This window comes from Panthera pardus, unplaced genomic scaffold (assembly GCF_024362965.1).
Source record: "Panthera pardus isolate Hobbes unplaced genomic scaffold, ASM2436296v1 HiC_scaffold_25, whole genome shotgun sequence".
In the NCBI taxonomy this organism is placed as follows: domain Eukaryota; kingdom Metazoa; phylum Chordata; class Mammalia; order Carnivora; family Felidae; genus Panthera; species Panthera pardus.
Window position 1 is genome coordinate 23,114,789 of NW_026526821.1, and position 15,511 is coordinate 23,130,299.

The 15,511-nt window shown below is 49.1% G+C and overlaps 1 protein-coding gene across 15 annotated transcripts in view; it reads right to left on the reverse strand.

Annotated features, from left to right (window-relative positions):
• Positions 1-1,423: 1,423 nt before the first annotated feature.
• EPB41L1 (erythrocyte membrane protein band 4.1 like 1) overlaps positions 1,424-15,511 on the reverse strand; it is a 55,587-nt gene continuing 41,499 nt past the window's right edge. For 11 of the 15 annotated variants that reach the window (XM_053890293.1, XM_053890291.1, XM_053890290.1 and 8 more), the window contains 5 exons: positions 13,802-13,888; positions 12,915-12,998; positions 10,826-10,906; positions 10,382-10,498; positions 1,424-4,884 (listed from right to left, as the gene is read on the reverse strand). In XM_053890293.1, the coding sequence (XP_053746268.1) occupies positions 4,876-4,884; positions 10,382-10,498; positions 10,826-10,906; positions 12,915-12,998; positions 13,802-13,888 (378 nt within the window). In that variant the 3' untranslated portion in view covers positions 1,424-4,875. The remainder of the gene's footprint in view (positions 4,885-10,381; positions 10,499-10,825; positions 10,907-12,914; positions 12,999-13,801; positions 13,889-15,511) is intronic. The other 4 variants (XM_053890282.1, XM_053890281.1, XM_053890287.1 and 1 more) reach the window with 2 other exon arrangements.

The following is a 15,511-nucleotide window of genomic DNA, read 5'->3' on the forward strand; positions in this document are numbered from 1 at the left end:
ATCTCAGCCTGTTGTGTCAGTTCCATTTCCTGCACGAAGAAGCTCAGCTCCCTCTCTGAGCTTCCTTATTCTCAGTGTTAGGTGCTGAGCTCCACAGTCTGGTCTCAGAACTCCCCATTCCAGCTGAGCTCACTGTTTTCTCAGACACTCCAGGGCACTGAATTATGGGCATGGAAGCTACAGACGGTGGCCCTGGAATCCCACCTTGTGGGTCACATCTCCATCCAAATCAGGGTTTTCAACTTTGGTACTATTGACATTTCAGACCAGATAATTCTTTGTTGTGGGAGCTGTCCTGTGCATTGTAGGATGTTTAAGAGCATCGCTATTCTCTACCCACTAGATGCCAGTAACCCCCCTCAGTTGTGTCAACCAGAAATGTCTTCAGACATTGCTAAATGTTCCCTGGGGTGGGGGTGGGGGCAAAATGGCACCATGCAAAATGCATCCAATTATTATCAGTGGTTCTCACTTGTAAGATTTTGGGCAATAAAGAAAGGTGGTCTGGGGTGAGTCACCTAGTAGAGTAAAAAGGAAAGTGTGGTACATGCAACTCAGGCAGTCCAAGGAGTGAGTTTAAGTTTTACATAAATTACGGGTTTTTAATTTTATATTTTTGCATTTATTTTTATGAAGACCTCATTTCTTTGGCAAGTGACGCTAGTTTTCCATTTATGAAGTAATATCATTTCCTTTACATACACATTTATAGAGTCAGTTTAAAGAAAGAAGTCGATAATGGGATGGTGGCACATATAGGGATATGGCAACATATATGGCAGTGGGCAAAGGCTGAAGCTCAGGACTGGTGTATATGTTATCTGCTAGGCTCCCACGGAGAAGGATTATAGAAAGAGATCCCAATGCAGGTGGTCTTCTTTTGAAAGAGGATGGGTCATGCTGTTCCTCCACACACCAAGCCCCTCTTCATCCTGGGGCCCACGTGCTTTTTCCTTCTGCTTAGCATGTTCTCGCCCAAGGTCCTCACCTTACTGGACGTTTCTCTTCATGCAGCTCTTCTGCAGGGGGGCCATAACTGGCCACCTTACTTAAAGTGGTCTCCCTCAGCAACCATCTCCTTCCTCTGTGCATTTCCTTCCCGGTGCTAATCACTCTGGAATTGTCTCTGACTGCTTGACTGTTGTGTTATCTGTTTCCTGCACTCTACTAGCATGAGAGTTCCTGGAGGGCAGGAATGTTGTCTTATTTGCTGTTGTGCCTGCAGAGCTTAACCCAAGACATGGGCCACACTGGAAACGGCAAATGTGTTGAATGAAAGTGTTCAAGGTTGGGATTTCTCCATCCTAGTTTTAGCCCTTCCCACAATGCCAACTTGTACCTGTAGCCAAGGTCAGAGACAGAAAGAGAGAGAGAGAGAGAGAGAGAGAGAGAAAGAGAGAGGGAGAGAGAGATGCCAAGACAGTTTGTGGTTCAGCATCAAACACATTTATTTCACTTTTATTGAGTATACAAGAACAGAGAGCACACGCATACAGCACAGAGCACTGAGGTGGGGGAGCGCGGGACGAGAAGGGTGGGAGGGGTGTGAGTAAAAAGGAACAGGACAGCATCGCAGTTGGTTGGTAAGGTGCTTTTGAAAAAAAAAATTATTTAGAGTGATGTTGCTCATGCAATTGCAGGCCAGTCTTGGAATGTGCTTGCAGGATTCAAAAACTGAAAACAGGTCCTGGCACTTCCTGTACCCTCAGATGGAAAAGATCCCGAGAAAGCAAAATAAGAGAAAATGAAGATCTGTATGACAGCAGACTGGGAAAAGCCCCTGGAGAGCCTCTGGTTTATCCTGCTCATTTGTAAGTGGGGAAACTGAGGCCCAAAAGGGGATGGGGGTGGGATGGGACTAGTCCAATGTCACATGGCTGAGCCAGGATACCCTCCAGGACATTTTCCACTCTGCTACATGGTCTCCTGGGTGGAAAGGCAGCACAGAAACGATGAGAAATGTAAAAAGGAAAAAAAGAAAAGTAGGTTGAAGGCAGACAAGACAAACATCTATATTCCCTATGAAGAGGAGGATGGGGAGGAAACAGTGCCCTAGATTTTAGCTTTGCAGCTCCCCTCCTCCCTGGTGGCACTGCCTGCCTCTCCATGGAAGGAAGGTCACATCATCCATGGGATGGAGATCTCCACAAACCCTGGCCGGCCCACAAGCTAAATCTGGTCACTTCATCCCTGCCCTGAAACCACACATTCAGGGGCTTATAATGAGGTGTAGAACCCAGAACAATATTCTCCCTCCATGGTGTGACCAGTGTGGTCATGACGCCTGGCAGGGGTGCCTGAGCCAAATTCCAGGTGGCCCAGGGAGGGTGGAGCCACTCTGGCTCATGGCCCAGAAAGAATGGGAGCTCTCAAGGTGTGTGTGTGTGGGGGGGGGGGGGCGGTGCGGGGAGGGAAGGTTCTGTGGCTTCTCCACCAGGATGGTAAAAAGAACCTGGTGCGTGGAAAGTGAGCTGTCGCACTCAGGGGAAGTTGGAGCGGGCCACCAGCCTTGCTCCTGGCAGGATGTGGCTGAATCTGCCAACTGAGCCCCAGGTGCAGGACTCTCCCTGCCTGCTCTCTGTCCCATTTTTGCCCACAGAGACAAACGCTGTTCTGGTTTCCTGTCCTGCCTCAGGTCAGCACCAGCTTAGCAAACTAAGCACATAAGTCACTGGGGTAACTGGTAAGTAAGCCTGGGCCCTCTGGGGGGTATCGCTGGGCAATGGCCAATACTCGGAGAGAATGTGGGAATCTCAGAGGGGCAAGCCATGATTGAAGATGTAAGGCTGGCTCAGAGGACTTCCGGGTCCCTCCCCTCCCCCATATTCTCTCCTTCAGCCCAAGGATACTGCCTGGCACATGTAGGTACTCAATAAATAAAATATTTGTTGAATGAATTTAATGACTGCTTTAGTGGTGGGACTGAGGAGATAAGATGGGACTGAGAAATTAGAGTGTAGTGGGGACACATTTCCTCCAAAGAAGACTCCGTGAGCTCAGAGAAGCAGCTCATGGCAGGCAAGCGTGGGAAAGACCATGTGTGCCAGAGGTCAATGCCAAGCTTTTGATGGGACTTTCTCCAAGAGCTTCTGTGATCTGGAGGCAATTTGGGGGACTCCGAGGATACAGGCTCAGAGCTCAGATGCTGGCTGAAGGGGAGGTTTCTGAAGCCAGCGTCTTATACATGGATGGAGCCTTTGAGCAACAACACCTTTCACACTCAGCTTATTCCGGGGCAGGCAAAGCCTTTGGAAATGCAGTTTTGACCTATCAGGGCCTGCCCTGTGTTCATGGTCTCTATGGCTGCTTTGGCCCAGAAGGAAGAGAATGAATGTGGAAGGGCAGAGGATACGAGTGAGCTGAGACTCTCCAGACAGCCAAATTAAAGCCACCATCCTCTGCAGCGGCCAGGGGCATCACCTCCCTCTGGATGGGGAGTCAGATGTCACAATGTGGTCAGGGAAAAGACATGTGGCCAAAAAAAAAAAAAAAAAGAGAGAAGACTGAAAACTGAAGCAATTTCCCTAGGGAGGTAGCAGAATCCTAACTCTGGACCCCACACCTGAGCATAGACCAGGCCCTGGTGGCTACTGCCCGAGGGGAGAAGGCATCTTGGACTACATCTGTGTTTCTTCCTTCTTGCCAAACCCCTGCCCCTCCATCTGGGGACCCCACCCCTCCCCACCAATCGACCAATTACAAATACCACACACTGTATTACTACACCGAACCGTCAGCTCCTACTGTGAGCAACCCACAGCCAGAGTCCTGGTCTCCTTGGCTGGGCCGGTTCAGGGAGATCTAAGAACCTTGGGATACATCAATCACAGTCGGATAATTATAATTTTAAAATGTCAGCTTCATACTTACCAGCACTGTTTATTTTAATATTTGTTTCCTGTTATATGTAATATACATAACTTAAAAGCACATCCATACACATTTCCTACAAGCTGCACCTTCAATGAGAACCCATAAACATAAAATGTCTACTTCCCCTTCCTGTGGCTGGGTTTTCTGTTCTTGCTTTCTTTTCTTTTTCTTGTTTCAAACCAGAGTCATCTGCAGTGGCCCTTAGCAGGACCAGGAGACAGAGGGAAGTGGGGGGGGGGGGGGGGGAGGGCGGGGACGCAGGGGGGGGAGGGGGAGGAGACAGCCGAGACAGAAATGACCATAAGACGCGTGAGTCAGGGGGAGGGAAGGTGGAAGAAAGGAAGGTGGATTTTGCAGCCCAGTGTCAAGACCCAAAAAATAACAATCCAGTGTTCTTCCTCCTTTCCGAGTGGGGGTTGGGGGGGGGGGTGGGTTTCTTTCTTTCTCGGCAAATGGTTGACGGTGGCTGTCTTGCTGCTGCGACTTCTCTTGCTTTGCTGCAGAAGTGTTTCCTTTGCATTGGAGTGGGCAACACGCCGCAGGACAAATGGAATGCTTGTCCGCTCAGTGTAACGTGCAGAACCAGGGTCGTGTTGGACTCCTACAATCATTGTGGTCTGGCTTGCTTCTGGCGTTCCATGGGGCTTTGACAGGGGGAGCAAGAGATTATTGTCATAATTTTTTTTTTTTTTTTCCTGAAAAGTCCCACCAATTCTTCAATGTGTCTGCAAAGGAAATGTAGGCGTTCAGATGTTGGTTGTTGCTGTTGGCCGACTGCTCGGCCAGCCCCAGCAGCAGTGCAAGGACGCGGTGTTTCCTGTATATATATCTATATCTATATATATCTATATATATATGCTTTTCCTTTCCCAGTCCCTCTTCGGTGACAGCACGTCACAGCTGGGACTTCGGTGTTGAGTCGGAGAATCCAGAATGAAGGCCCCTTCTTGACGGTTCTCTGGCTTGGGTTGGACCAGAAACGCCAGCATCTCTTCACAGAGGTCAGGATTCCTACAGCCAGAGGGAGGGAGGGAAGGGGACACAGAGGAGGAGGATAAAAAAATATTAGTTACTTTTGGTCACTCATCTTTAGATATGTGGCAAGGGGTTGTTTTAGCTGCCTTTCCTGTATGCCCTTTATTATGGCTCAGGAAGATACAGTGACTTGTCCAAGGCCACACAGCTTGTAAGTGGCAGCTGAGACCTGCACCCACATCTGTCTGACTCCGGAGCCCATGTGTGTTTGCTTGTTTGTTTCCGGGAAGGTGGTATCTTTCTCTTCCGTCTGGAAATCTGTCCAAGTTTCCTTTAACACTAAGAAGCTCAGATCACACGCGATTCACCTTTTCTTCCTACCTTCTCCCATTCTAAGAAATATTTAGTTGCGATTGTAGATGTTCTTTGGTTTTCCTCTCTGGTCTCCATGGGCCTGTGTGTCCTGAGGATTAAACCCCAGGGAGAAGTATTTAAATAAAGAAATTGGAGTCTGGATTCCAACTCAAGTTTGACTCCAAAATTTTGTGGTGAAGGGCGTGGGCTCTGCAATCAGACTGCCTGAGTTCAAATCCCATTCCATGGCCTATGAGCTCTGCAATCTTGGGTGAGTTTCTTAACTTCTTTAGGCCTCAGGTGCTCCCCTGCAAAACGGGTGCTTCCTCATGCAGTTATAGGGAGGATTCGAAACAAGCGTTAGCAAATAGGAAGTGCTGAACAAACACTGACTGTTCTTATTATTTCTATTGTTGTTGCTAACTTAGCCACACTCTATTTTGATCTCCTTGAGGGCAATGGCTGCCTTTTACTTATCTTTGTCTTTCAATGCTCAGCACTGTGCGTGGCACACAGCAACTACCCAAAACCGTTTAACAGGTGGAGTATCATTCCTGCCCTTCGCCACTCATGTATGGTCACGTGCTAATGCAGCCATATAAACAAAATCCTTTGCGGCTTATGTGACGTATGGGAAAATTGAGACCCAGAGGGTTCAATGTCTTAGTGAGTTGGTGGCAGAAATGAGACTAGAACACAAGACTCCTGCTTTGAAATAGGTCAATTTTTTTCTCCCATTTAATCAAAATCTTAAAGGTAAGGACGCTGGGTGGAGGCTGCCCTCTTGCTGGCAGTGTTGAGGAGACAGGCCCTGTCTGAAGGAGGTGGGCCAGTAGAAGATGGAGCAGAAGCCTCACATCAGGACTGTGAGTTGCAGGGAGAGAAAAGACCCTGTGTGAGACGGGTGTGCTTCCCACACTCACAGCAAGAACTTTAAAGAGGAGGAACAGGAAGGCCAAGAGTCCACTGGAGTCTGAACAAATGTTTCTGGAGGGTTCAGGGAGGGAAGAGAGGCTGAAGACCAGCAAGATGGATGCCTGTGTGGAGATAGGGCCTTGTGCACCAGGCTGCTAGCAAAAGCTTATGGTCTGACTTTCTCGGGGCTCATCAATCCCTGAATGTGGCAAAATATAAGGATGCAGGTTCACACTGCTGAGCACCTTCTGTGTGTGAGACACTGTCCTTGTGTGTCACTGCTATGGACTGGATATTTGTGTGTCCTCTCCCCACCAAAATTCAGATGTTGAAGCCTTACTTTTCAGTGTAAGGATTTGGAAGTGGAGGTCTCTGGGAGGTAATTAGGTCATAAGGGTGGAGCCCTCACATGCTATCTTATAAAAAGATGCACACGAGAGATCCTCTCTCCCTCTCTCTCTGCTCTCCACCATGTGAAGGTATATAGAGAAGATAGCCATCTGTAAACCAGGAAAAGCGTTCGCCCCAGGAACTGAAGTGGCCAGCACCTTGGGCTTGACCTTGGGCTTCCCAGCCCCCATAATTGGGAGAAATAAATGTGTATTGTTTTGTTTAAGCCACCCAGTATATGGTATTGTGTTACAGCAGCCTGAACTAAGACACTCACAGATGTTGTTTAATTATTACAGCAGCTCCAATTTATAGATTAACTTCATTTTGTAGATAACGAAACTGAGGGAGGGACACCAGGGAGGTTCCTCTGGAACCACTGCTAGCCAGGAGTTTCTGCCTCCAAAGCCTGGGTGTGTTCTTTCTACTCAATTCTGCTAACTACCTGAGGAAATTTTTATTTTTTATAGTGGTAGGCTGTGATTTAAGTCCCACAGCTCAGTGTAAACACGATGTGAGATGTCTTCAAAAGCCCAGACACTTCAGAAGTGGCAGGGACATCTGAACAATGCGATATTATAATTTATTCTTCTCGGTTTATTACATCAGAATCCAAATATACAGCATTTTGTTGGCTTACTTTGAGTTAATAGTAATAATAGTCATAATTAGCTTTTCCTGAGCACTTACTATGTGCCAGGCACGGTACTAACTAATGTATATGTATGATGTCACTAACCCTATGAGACAGATACCCTGAGAAGGAGGTTAAGGAGGTTAAGACCACAGGGGGCTCTGGAGTCTTACAGACGAAGTTTGACTCTGTAATCATGCCCCATGGCTGTGAGCAGGTCACCTAACATCTGAGAGCCTCCATTTTCTCATTTGTGAGATGAATGAGCAGCTGACAATACTTATATCAGGGGCACAGCCTGGTGCCTAGAACAGCACAAGCGCTCCATAAATTTTAGCAACTGTTATTATTGTGCTTATTGTTGCTGACAACTAGATGATGAGGGAACTGCTGAGATAAATAATTTGCTGAAAGTCAAATGGCTAATACCAGGCAGGGCTGAGATCTGAATCCAGGTTTGCAGGATTCCAGATCTTTCCTTGGGATACCAAGATGCATCCATCCATCAAACCAATATAGTTCAAACACCTTAAAAAGAGTTTTCAAATTCAGAGAAGACCTCTCCCCCAGAATGAGTCTGACTATATTAGGGGTCAAAGGTGGTTCCTACTTGGCAGTAACTAGTGGTAAAGCATGTGGGCGAAAAGACAAGGGAGAAACTTCTGTCTCCTTCAGAGCAACATGAACAAGGTGACCTTTACAGAAGGATCCAAGAAGGAGAGGTGAGAGAAGGTTTGGGGGGGACAGAGGGAGGGAGAGAGAGGAAGAAAAAGGAGGAGAGAGAGAGGAAGAGAGAGAGGAAGAGAGTGAAAGGAGAGAAAAGCGGGGAGAGAGACAGAAGGAGAGACAGAGAATGGTGGTGCATGGACAATGGCATCAAAGGAAGAACTACAAGAGAGGTGAGGAGGACAAACGAGACCGCCAAGTGGGCAGACATCAAAAGTTCCATAGTGGGGTGGGGGGGGGGGCGGGAGGTGGTCAGGACATGGAGGCAGGGACCAGAGCTCTGAGTGGCCCAGGCAAATGGGAAGGCAGGAGCCTGGGCGACCCGCTGGAAAGGCGCTGGGAAAGATGGGAAGGAACAGACAGGGAAAGGAAAAAGTATGAGAAACGCACGACAGATACTCTAGGAAAGCATACAAACCAGCAGAAGACCCTGATGGGAAAGGGCTAGCCCCATCTCTTCATTTTGCAAGTGAGGAAAGTGAGTGCCCACGAGGGGATGGCTGGGATTGGAGCCAGGTCGCTGGATTCCCAGCACAGAATTCTTTGCATTAGTGGCTGCTCATGGACTTCCTAAAGACCAGGGTATAAATAAAGATTCCCAGGTCCGGTCCAGCCCTTCTAAATCAGACTTTATGGCAACAGTTCTTTTTTTCTTTTCTTTTCTTTTCTCTTCTCTTCTCTTCTTTTTTCTTTTTTAAGCAGGTTCCATGTCCAGCATGGAGCCCAACATGGGGCTTGAAGTCACGACCCTGAGATCAAGACCTGAGCTGAGATCAAGAGTCAGACGCCTTAACTGACTGAGCCACCCAGGTACCGAGACAACAGTTCTCTAGCACCTGTATTCCCCAGGTGACGCTGTCAGCTCAGGACCAGCGTGGCAAGTGTCCTACGCTACCACCCTGAGATGTGGGGGATGAAGAGCAAGAATAATTGGACAACCGAGGGGATAAGAGTGACAATTTGCATGAAAGTCTGAGGAAGGCTGGGAGGTAGGCTCCGCCCATGACCAGCTTACACTTCTAGAGCAGTGCTGTCCAACAGAAATAGAATGAGAGCCCTGAATGGAATTTAAAATTTTCTAGACTATAGTTTCTAAATTTTCTAGATGTTTCTAGTTTCCTAAAATCTTCTAGATAGAAATTTTTTAATTTCTAAATTAAAATTCTAAATTTTAAATTACCCTAAAAAGAGGAAAAGAAACAGGGGGAATTAATTTTCATAATATATTTTACTTAACCCAATATATCCAAACATTATCATTTGAACAGGTAATCAATAGAAACATTATTGAGCTATTCTGCATTCTTTTTTTCTCATTAAATCTTCAAAATCCTATATGCATTTTACCCTTAAAGCACATCTGATTTCAGATTAGCCAATTTCAAGTGCTCACAGCCATGTGTGTTGAATAGTACAAGGAAAACATATCCATCATTGCAGAGAGTTCTGTTGGACAGCACGGTCTAGACCATGGTTTGGCAGCCTTTCAAAGTGGCAGGAAAATGTTTCAGTGCTTTTTCTTCTGACATGAAGGGGGTGGTGATCCACATTCTTGTATTTTTCTAGAAAACACAGTTTCATTCATCAGGGAAGAGGGTGCTGACATTTCTAGCACCCCCAAAGATTCCCTTGTGACTCCTCCCTGTCAATACCAGAACTGTCAGTCCCAGAACTGACCACTATTCTGATTTTTTATCACTTCTGGACTTCTTGTGAATAGAATCATATTACATACCACTCAACTCAATGTCTGTGAGATTTTGTTTTATGGGTCTGATAACATTCAGTGGATTTCCAGTGGGACCTGAACCCCCCTCCCCCAACCCAATGTAGGCTGATAAAAGCCCTATCTGCTGCAGTGCCCATCTCCTTCCTCTTGTTCAGCAAGGCACTGGTGAAGGTCCGTCCATAAGGAAACAGAAAAGTACATTTCTCTTGTTCAGCAAGGCACTGATGAAGGTCCGCCCATAAGGAAACAGAAAAGTAAATTTCTGGCCCAAGGTGGCCTGAGAAGTCAGGGGTTTGCAATCGAGCAAAACAGATGGGATCGAGGACTCTGGTCATCATATCCCCCTTAGCAACATCCAGTGACCTGTGATGGACGCAGAGACTCAGGGACAAGGCGGCGGTACTGGGCCTGAGGGGACTTTTTCTGGCTTCAAATTTCTAGGTAATGGCCAGTGAGGCTATGCTTGCTTCCAGCTGTCCCACCTCAGTACCTGCCATCAACCCCCATCTCCCTGTTTTTACTGCTTCTGGATTTACTTTTCTGGGTCTGGGGCCTGAAACACCCAAGAAACCAAGGAACCAGCAATCCCCCCCCTTGTCCCCCACTGATTTGTGGCATTTGGGGGAGCCACGTCTCTCCTTTGAGCCACAGACCAGGAACACGGGGCATGAAAGCTGTGTTAGGGACCAAGCCACCTGATGGGCTCTCAGATGGAAATGACCCTCAGAAGATCTGGACATTGTTTCCTCCTCCCTCTCATGGCTGCGGAGCCTCAGAAGGCTTACCTGTGGCTTCCTGTCCCTCTCCTCCGGGGACGGGTCTGTTTCTCTGTATACGACAGCTTTGGTTACCAGCATGTCAGGATGCTGCAGTTTGGCCTCCTTGATGGCCAAAGCCAGGGCCTGGGAGAAAAGAGCGACAAAGTGAGGAACCATAGGATATCGAATACGAGACAGACCATGAAGACCAACAAGCCCCTTAGTGTACAGTCATGGAAATGGAGGCTCAGGGAGGGCAGTGGTTGAATAGTTAGAGACCAGAGCTCAGGTCTTCTGGCTCCTTCTGGCCCTCATTCTACATCCATTCCTTTAGGGCTTCTTGTCTGAATAGGGCCAGCCCGAAGTGGACATCATCTCTGCCCACAAGGGCAGCTGCCCGTGGGTAACCCAATATGGGAGGGACTGGGCGCTGGGCAGAGCCACAGGGAACAATGTCCCCCGTCCCCATACCTGGTCTTGATCAACATCTTCATCCCCAGTGATGATGATTCGCTTCTCGATCCTCGTCTCAGAAAACCCCCCTTTCACAGTCTGCAGAGTGGGAGAGGGCGGCAAGGTCAGCCCTGGGGCCTGCTGGGCATGACAGGAGGCCCATCCAAGGCATCCCTCAAAGGCAAGGCTGGAACCAGCAGTCACCTTCTCTCCTGGCTCCCTCTTCTGGTTTTGGGACTTTAGGCTGCACGTCTTGCCCCCTGCCACCACACTCCCCTAACTACCAAACCGCCCTCTCTAGGTCTTCCAAGCCCAGCTCAAGTGCCGTCTCCCTGACCCTGGCTGGTGACCCTGCCACCCTCCCACCTTGGTACTCCCTGAGCACCAAGTCTGTATCTCTCTTGTGGTTCTGGGGCTCTCTACCTTGGGGTGACCTTGTGTGTGTGACCTGGCCTTGAGGGCAGGGGCTGTATTTTGTTCAATTCTGTGTCCCCTCCTCCCCCACTCCCCTGTCCAATCTGACCAAGGCAGGTGCTAAATGCAGACTGGTTGAATGAACACATGAATGAAATGTGAATGGTGACAAGGTTCTATCTTGAATGACTTCGAACAGTACTCCAAGAGAAAACTGTGTGGGTGATACTTACAACCTCCACTGTTTCCTGAAAGGGCGGGGTTTGGGTGCAAGTTTTGAAGTAGAAGATGGGGAAGGACAAAATTGCCTGGCATATTAAAGAGGGTGGTAGTGGAGGGAAATCCCAGCAAGAGCCAGGAGCAGACAGAAAGAAGGGGGCTCCCTAACTGGCAGGACCAGGAGGAACTTGGGGAAGAAGAGTTTTCTGAGCAGTATGCAGTGGGGTAGGTGACGGAAAACCTTCCCACAAAACTTTCAGGGAAAGTCAACATCACTCACAAATACTCTCAGTGAGAGTGGATATTTTCTGGGGAACATGCAAAAGTGTTGAGTCCTTCCTGCACAGGAGCAAGCAGGGCCAGGACAGTGTGTGTGCAGGAGGGCCAGTGGGACCCATCAGACTTCTCCTTTGGATGACTCAGCAGAACCTCCACCTCAACCTGGCTCCCTGGCCTCTCTCCTCCAGGCCTCCATCTCTGGCCCGGGCCCCCTCCTACCTTCCTCCCGGCTGCTTGGGCACGGATATGCTGGCCTGCCTGTCTTCAGCCTCAGCTCGGTGGCTGAGTCACAGCTGACACATGGGGAATGACTCCCTCCTGTGGCCCTTGCCTCTTCCTTTCCCCATTGCAACTCATACCCTGGTCCAGGCTCCCCATCCCTAGTCTCTCCATGCCTCTCTCTCTTCTCTCCCCTGTCTACCTATACATCCTGCTGGATCTAATCTCCTCCCCTTAAACCCCTTTGCCCTGGGTCACTCCCCAGTTAAAAAACCTTGACAGTGTTCCAATGGCTCTTAGCCTCAGACCCTTCACAGTCACATTTGTCCTGGGATTTGTCTCATTTGTCTCCATTGTGCTTCACCTGCTTCGAGTCCCCCCCCCCCCAGTTCCTCACAGTGATGCCCCCTACGTGCTACTACTCCCTGATAGAGATCACTTCCGCTGTTCCCACAGTCGTGCACCACTTGCACCCTAGCAAGAGGCTGGTGTACAGCTAATGCTCACTAACATCTGCTCAGTGAACAAATAAGCAAATGCGCAGTCTCTGCTCCCATTTTCTGCACTGTTTAGAAATGTCTGCATCTGTCTTCTCCTCCCTCACAAGTCCTACCTGGCCTTCTAAGACCCTGCACAAACCCTACTCTTTCCAGAAGACTCCTCTTCACTCTTTGAGGCTTCCTTACGTCGCCTCTTCTAAATCCTGCCAGCACTTAAGTTCTATAAGGTGCAAATGCCATGGCTCAGAATTACTTCCAGTGAGATGGTCTTGCCCCCCAACCCAGCCTGGCTGTCGATGTTGAAGGGCAGGGTCTGTGCCTAGGACAACCCATAGTACAGAACAAAGCACAGAGCATTCCAGAAACTAGGAACGCTACAGGTCTTCTCTGTCCACATTACAAGGCACAGCAATGGCAATGACCTTCCCCAGCCCCACAGCCAGGCCGGGGGCATATGGCACCCTGCTGCTACTCACTTTGGTAACATGGGTGGTGGTGGAGGTGGAGAGGGTTTCCGCGGTGGCGCCGTAGGTGCTGGTGAGGACATCTTTCCCGATGATCTGCAGAATATAACCACCCCCCACCCCAGGGTTCAGGTAAGGATACTGGGCTCTGCAGGGTGGGGGTGGGGGGAGTGAATCAAGGGGGCCCCACAAAGGTGAAGTTTGGAAGCCAAGATGCTTCAAACCACTGACTTTAAGAATTCAGGAACACTGGAATCTTTAGAATGCTAGATCCATGAAACTTGCAACCACTGAATCTCAGATTCCTAGAACCTGAGATTCCTGAGGCCCAGAATCCTAACAAGACCCCAGAATTCAAGAATCCTGGTATCTTAAAAGAATGAACGGGGGATCCAGGCTGGAGACAGAGCCCTCCCAAGCTCCCACCCTGTCACAGCCAGGAACACGCAGTCTCAGGGGCTAGACAATGAGAAGGACAGACTTGAGAATGCAGGAGATGCGAGAGACCTCATGGTGACAGACTCAGTCACTGGCAGCCACATCCAGAGTGCAAGCCTCTGCGCTCCTAGTCCCTCTTTCCCCTGGCCAGTAAGGAGAGCAGATGCAAAAGAGCTGTCACATCACAGGCGCCACCAAGGAGAGGGGCTGCTTCACCCTCAAGCTGCAGTGCCCTCTGGTGTGCATATGTGGGGGGGGGGTGGGGGGTGGAGGCAACAGATGAGACTCCGGTGGGTACAAGGGAGCCCTGTGGGCACCTGAAAAGGAGCCAGTTTCCTGGCGCTGTACTTAAGAGGGCAGCCTACTGGGCTCTATGCTGTACTTGCTGTGGGCCACCTGGGGACCTGTGTCCACATTCTCAGCACAGAGTACCCTAGCCTGAGCTGGCCCTAGCCACTTACCGGAGAAAGAGAACGGATTTCCGTGGCCACCGTCTGTGGGCCTGGGATCATGGCAGCTGCCCCCTTCCCGGACTTGAGACTGTTCTCCTGGGGGAAACAATAGTGCTCAGATGGCCAGATCTCACGTGGGCGGGCCCCCAGGATGGCCAGAGTATGTAGCCATGTAGCTCTCATGGCCACAAGGTTGAGGAATGACTTTTGTCATGCATTCGCGTGCTCACACATGGGCCTGCTCTCACACTTACTCTCTTACTCACTCACACACTTAAGACACTTGCTCACTCATTCAACATTAAGAGTGCCTGGGGTTAGGGACATTGGTGAACAAGACACGGCATTGCTCTCAGGAAGCACTGACAAAGGAGCAGAGACATTCAGGTTTCTGTCCTGGCCCTGCCATGTTCCAGCCACATGGGCTGGGGCAGAGCCACTTCCGTTCTATGGGCCTCATGGATTTACCTATAAAATGGGAGTCCTGCAATGTAGGTTCATCAATGGTAACAAATGTCTCACTTTGGTAGGGAATGTTGATAATGGGGGAGACAATGCATGTGTGAGGGCAAGGGGTATATGGGAAACCTACATATTCCTATACATGGGGCATGCGGGTACCTTCCTCTCAACTTTGCTATACAACTGTTCTAATACATAAGCTGCTCTTGAAACTGCTCTGAAAATATGAAGTCTTAAAGTTATTTTTTAAAAAAGACATCCCTGCCCAACTCTCACAGAGACATTATGAGGCTAGCAGAGGAGAAAGGGCTTTGCAAATGCCAGTTTTAGGATAAACATAGGAATACAGGCTGGCTCCTAACAACATAATGATAACCAATATTTGCTGAGTACTTGTATGTGCTGGGTATTATGCTAAGGATGCACTATCTCATTTAATCCTCAGAACAACCACAGGAAATTATTTTAATATTCCCGTTTCACAGTTGAGAAATTAGAAGGCCAGAGAATGTCAAGAGGCTTGTTCAAGTCCACCAGCAAGTTAGTGACGGAGCCTGGATTTAGACCCATGTTTGTCAGTCTCCAAGTCCAACATGCTCCTTCGGTAACACTACTCTGCCCTCGGAACTGTTACCCTGGAGCAGCTCTTCTGGTCCTGTGGTGGATTCTAACTGCTAGATACTCCTGGATTGGCTGGATGTACTGCCCCACATCTGGCAGCGGGTCCGGCCGCCTGCCTTCACCTCCCACTTTCTATGCCATCTCAGGCTCAGTCCCCTCCATCCCGCAGCCCAGAGCTGTGTCTGTTCTGCAGCTGCCGAGCAGGCTGAACCTTTGTCCTTGTCTGTGCATGGTACTAGATCTGGATCTCTGCCTGCCAGGGGACAGGTGAGGACAGAAGCCATCTGCCTTTGCCCTGCCTACCTCCCACCCCATGCCTGCCTCCAGCTGAGACAGTGACCTGGTTACCTGGCACGCCACCAATGAGCAACCTTTTCAGATGGATTCCCAGAACGTGGCCCAGCAGCAAGCCTTTAAAAGGGCAGCCTTGCCAACAGACATGAAAAGATGCTCAGCCTCACTAATCATCAAATGCAAATCAAAACCACAATGAGATATCACCTTCCACCTGTCAGAAAGGCTAGCATCAAATAGACAAGAAATAACAAGTGTTGGCAAGAATGTGGAGAAAAGGAAACCCTCCTGCACTATTGGTGGGAATGTAAGTTGGTTCAGGCACTGTGGAAAAGAGTGTGG